Raw genomic sequence first — 4,585 nt, forward strand, 5'->3', positions numbered from 1 at the left:
CATGTGGAGAACAATGAGGTGCGCATGCATCAATGCAGAAATGAATATGATTGTTGGAATAGATATACACAGGAGCCAGTAAGCCTTTCAAAACTGCACTCATTCGAGGCATGCTGAAATGTTAGCAATGTCAACTTTTTTTCTTTTTATTGTTGCTCATTGCATGTGTTGCCCTGACAGCAACGGTCCACCCAGTCTGGTGCGCAATTGACCACCCCACCCTTCCTTCCAGGTCCATCCATGCTGTCACTATATATTAACCCACGCTTTTTTATTAAAACTCTGTTTTTTATCAGATAAGAAATGGTCCACTTTGGCAAAAAAAATAGCCACACTATTATGATTTTTTGGGCATTATCTTATTGAAGTGTAAGGAATTCCGACTCTGTCTGCACCTCGCCTAGGGTAATCTTTGAAAGAATACATAAACCTTGTGGGACCAGGCGCATTGATAACATTCAAATGCAAGTAAACATTTTCACTGCATATCTTACCATTTATATTTTTCAATTTCGTGTCATGTGTTCCAAAAACGAGATCTCTCCAACACGTTGTGAATGCTGGATGAAGGATCACATTATTATGTGTCCTTGAATCCACCTCAATAACAATATGAAGGACAACATGTATAGAATATCCACAAAGAAGTGGTAAGATTCACTATATTGAAAGCTTACATGGGAACTTTAAGTTTCTATTAGTAAGATCTGTTTTTCGAAGCGGTTGGTCATCCGTCACATAGGGACAAAGGAAACACAAGACAAAATGTAAGCAAAGTTTTATATAATATTTATGCAGTTGAGGATGGCAAGTGTGCTGTTTGTTACATGATTTATGTTGTGACGGATAAATGTTCAAATTGACGCAAATAATAGACATTGTACGTGTTAATTGTAACTTAAATTGATAGTTAACATAAATATATACTGTGCATATACAGTTATGAATTGGGTACTGAAATATATATTTGCATTCTCAATTTTTCATCGTTATATTATACTGATATGAGCCTGTCATGGGTACAGTTTACCAGTCAATGGCTTCTTCAACCGCAATTGGACAATGATCATCAACAACACATCTGTGGTAACCATTATCTGGAACGATCGCCAGATACCAATCTGTCCCTTTGCGGTTTCAGTTATAAGGAGCAACATGACAGCCTATTAGTTCTGAAAATGCGTAGATGTGAAAGTGCTGCATATGAAATGTAAGCCACTAATTTCTTCTCTGTAATGGAATGCCATGTGCGTCAATCAGAAATCAGCGATGGAAGATAAACACTTTATGTGAAGAATGCAAAGACTGGGATTAATTGATCGATGAACAGAATCAGCATTATAAGATTACAGTAAATGAGATACATGCGATGTTCACTAGCTGTGACCTCTATTGGAAAAGGTTATCCATGTTTTCGTGGAATTAATTACTGATTTTTATGCGTTATGTCAAAATTAAAAGTACTTGTTATGCTCCCGACTATTGCTGTTTTCTTCAAAATAAACCGTTTGTTTTGTGAAAAGAAACAAAAGTTTGGCATCTGTTTGCATGTTTATATTCCTGGTTCTGCATTAGATAACATTATGACGTTGGTGATGACAGGGTAGGCTTGGCTACGCTGCTCACTAACTTCATTAAAATAGGTGGAGCTCATGGATGTCTACTGATGTCAGCTTGAGGGGCAGGTGATCTGAATTAGTGCCGCATGGGCAGTTGAACTTAGAGTGATGGATCAACAGATAGGATTAGCACAAGATGTCAGTATCCCACCCGTCATATTTGCATGTGTTAACGTGAGAAAAACTCAGGTAAATCACATTGGACATTTTTTAAGAACTTTCAATGCATGCTCTAAAATACATGCCCGATCAATTGGGCCAATAACATTTCTGACCGAACTACCCCTTTAATACACTAGATGTTAGGCCGAGGGTTCTAGGGGCTTTTGTGACCACTGTGGGAGGCTTAGTCATCCTGTAGGGGTCGTAAGCCGTTGGTTAATGCCCTGCCTTTGTTTGTGCCATTACCTTGGGCTTGCAAGCCATTAGAAGTTTGGCAAGCCCCTCACAGGTGCCTTTCATGCCTCTAAATATGTAAAAATAATTGCACCACATTAACGTGGAAAAAGACACTACAGAGTATTAGCTCATTTCAAATTTATTTCAAATGTATGTGTTTGTTACACCCTAAATCTGCCATCATAGATTACTTTTTTCATAGCACCTTTCATTTCTTTGTTCCTCAAGCTGTAGATGATGGGGTTGAGCACTGGAGTCACGACTGAGTACATGACTGAGACAATGCTGTCTACCTTCTTGGTGGAATCAGTAGTGGGCAGCAGGTACATGAAGATCAGTGCCCCAAAGTACAGAACAACCACTGTTATATGCGAGGCGCAAGTGGAAAAGGCCCGGTGCCTTCCATCTTCCGAGGGTATTCTTAAAATGGCTGAGATGATGAAGATATAGGACATGAGTATGAAGACCAGGCAGCTGACCCCAAAGACGGCGGCTGAAGTAGTAGCCAGTGCATCATTGATGTATGTGTTACCGCAGGATAGCTTCACCAGGGGCTGCACCTCACAGTACAGGCGGTCTATTTCATTGAGACCACAAAATGCCAAACGTGATGTGAACACAGTCTGCACCACACCGTTGGCCACACCACAGAACCATGCACATAGAGCGAGCTGGAGGCAAACTGCCCTATTCATAATCATAAAATAGCTTAGTGGAATGCAAATAGCCACATAGCGGTCGCATGCCATGGCAGCCAGCAGGATGCATTCCGTCGTGGCAAACCCAGTGAAAAGGCAGACTTGTGCCATGCATCCTCCAAACGTTATTGTGTTCCTGGACATTGCGATGCTGACCAGTATGTTGGGAACTGTTACAGAGGTGTAGCAGATTTCTAGGAAAGACAGGTTGCTAATAAAAAAGTACATAGGCGTGTGCAAGTGCTGGTCAAAACCGACGGCCAAAATTATCATGCAGTTTCCTGACACCGTCAACAGGAAAATGGAAAGGAACACCACAATCAAGAGGAACTTCAGAGAGTGCTGATCAGATAAGCCTAGAAGGAGGAATTCTGTCACTTCAGTGTAGTTCTTCATGATCTCAGGTGTGCCACTATCGTCTGGTTCGAGGTAGTAGAAATTAAGCAGCCTCCAAAAGGGATGAGAAATGAAAAATGAAAGATTAATTCAACACCACCTGATCTTTAAAGGAAATGTTATGTTGCTTCACATGCAGAAAGGCATGGGTACTTAGACATTTCTTAATGCATGTTCAGAGTTACCTTAATTCAGGTAGCAGTATGGGCAGGTTTACCTTTCATTCAGCTCCAAGCTCAAAAAAGAGGCCAATGTTGGGGTTCCTACGTGAAAGGACATGATTGCCTACCAATTTCAGCATCAAGCAACTACCAACAAACATAATGGCAACCGAGAAAACTGTTGTATTTCTAAGTGGTTTGGATGAGTCTGAAAGTGTTCAGGATCACAAGAGTTTGGACGGAGACTACACCATGGAAAGGTTAGACATATATGAAACCAAGGCCATACTCCACATTGGGCAACCAGCATATGTCCTCAAAATGAACATCAATTTACATTGTGTGCATTATTCCCAAATTGCCCAGGGAGTCGCGCAATTAAGGTTAAGTGGAAAAATCTTAATTTACTTTAACTTTTCTCCACAGTGTGCGGTATTACAACCAGGTGACCATTGTCAGCGGTATTACCATTAACACCAGGGGTTTGAGTGCATGCCCATTAGGTCATGATAGGACAGTAATTCCAATGGTCAATACCGTGGTAATGATAAAACCGCCGGACGGAATTACGACTGGAATCGTAATGAGCCCGATATTTTGTATTGCTCTTTTTGAGACCAAACAGTCAATGTCAGACACATAGACAGACATTACAAATACACTAGGCATCACGATTAGAAGTTGCAAAATCAACTATTGACGAACTCAAAGAATGGCTACTAACAGCCAAAATGTTTGTTTCAGGCATCTTGGGAATGAATGCAATTATGAAAATGCACATATTATTTCATGCAAGTTAATTAACAATTAAATCTATTCACAGGAGTAGTGGGTCATGAACTTAATGGGCCTCATTCCGAGATTGGAGATAGTCATGGCGATATTAGCGCCATGACTGCCTCCAATAACGGTACCGAGACTGCCCTGGTTCAATGGAGACTTACCGGTCTATTCTGACCTTTGCGGGACTGGTAAGTCCCCATTGAAAATGGCAATCCCCATTCCCATTTGAGCCCCCACAGGGCTCAAATGGGAATGGGGAGGGCGCAAATAATGGCCGGTCGCATGCCAAGGCTGTTATTTGCGCCCTGGTCCCCTAACGAGAACCGTAAGGTACGTTTTGTCCGACCAAATGTACCTTATGGGTCCCGTTGGGGGACCTCAGAATAGGGTGCAAAGGGATTACCGGCACCCGTGTCCTTACCGGTGCCCGGTATCCCTTTGCGCCCAGGTCGGAATGAGGCCTAATGTGTATAATACATATGTAACTGGTGGCTTTATAATAAATCGGACCTTTAAAAATCTGCAACTT

The 4,585-nt window shown here is 41.6% G+C and overlaps 1 protein-coding gene across 1 annotated transcript; it reads right to left on the minus strand.

Moving 5' to 3' along the window:
* Nucleotides 1–2,179: 2,179 nt before the first annotated feature.
* LOC138568716 (olfactory receptor 5V1-like) lies at nt 2,180–3,112 on the minus strand. The gene has a single exon (XM_069646498.1). It carries the CDS (start codon nt 3,110–3,112, stop codon nt 2,180–2,182), a length of 933 nt encoding a protein of 310 aa, XP_069502599.1.
* Nucleotides 3,113–4,585: the final 1,473 nt, after the last annotated feature.

Source organism: Ambystoma mexicanum, chromosome 2q, assembly GCF_040938575.1.
Source record: "Ambystoma mexicanum isolate Mex_15411 chromosome 2q, UKY_AmexF1_1, whole genome shotgun sequence".
NCBI lineage: Eukaryota > Metazoa > Chordata > Amphibia > Caudata > Ambystomatidae > Ambystoma > Ambystoma mexicanum.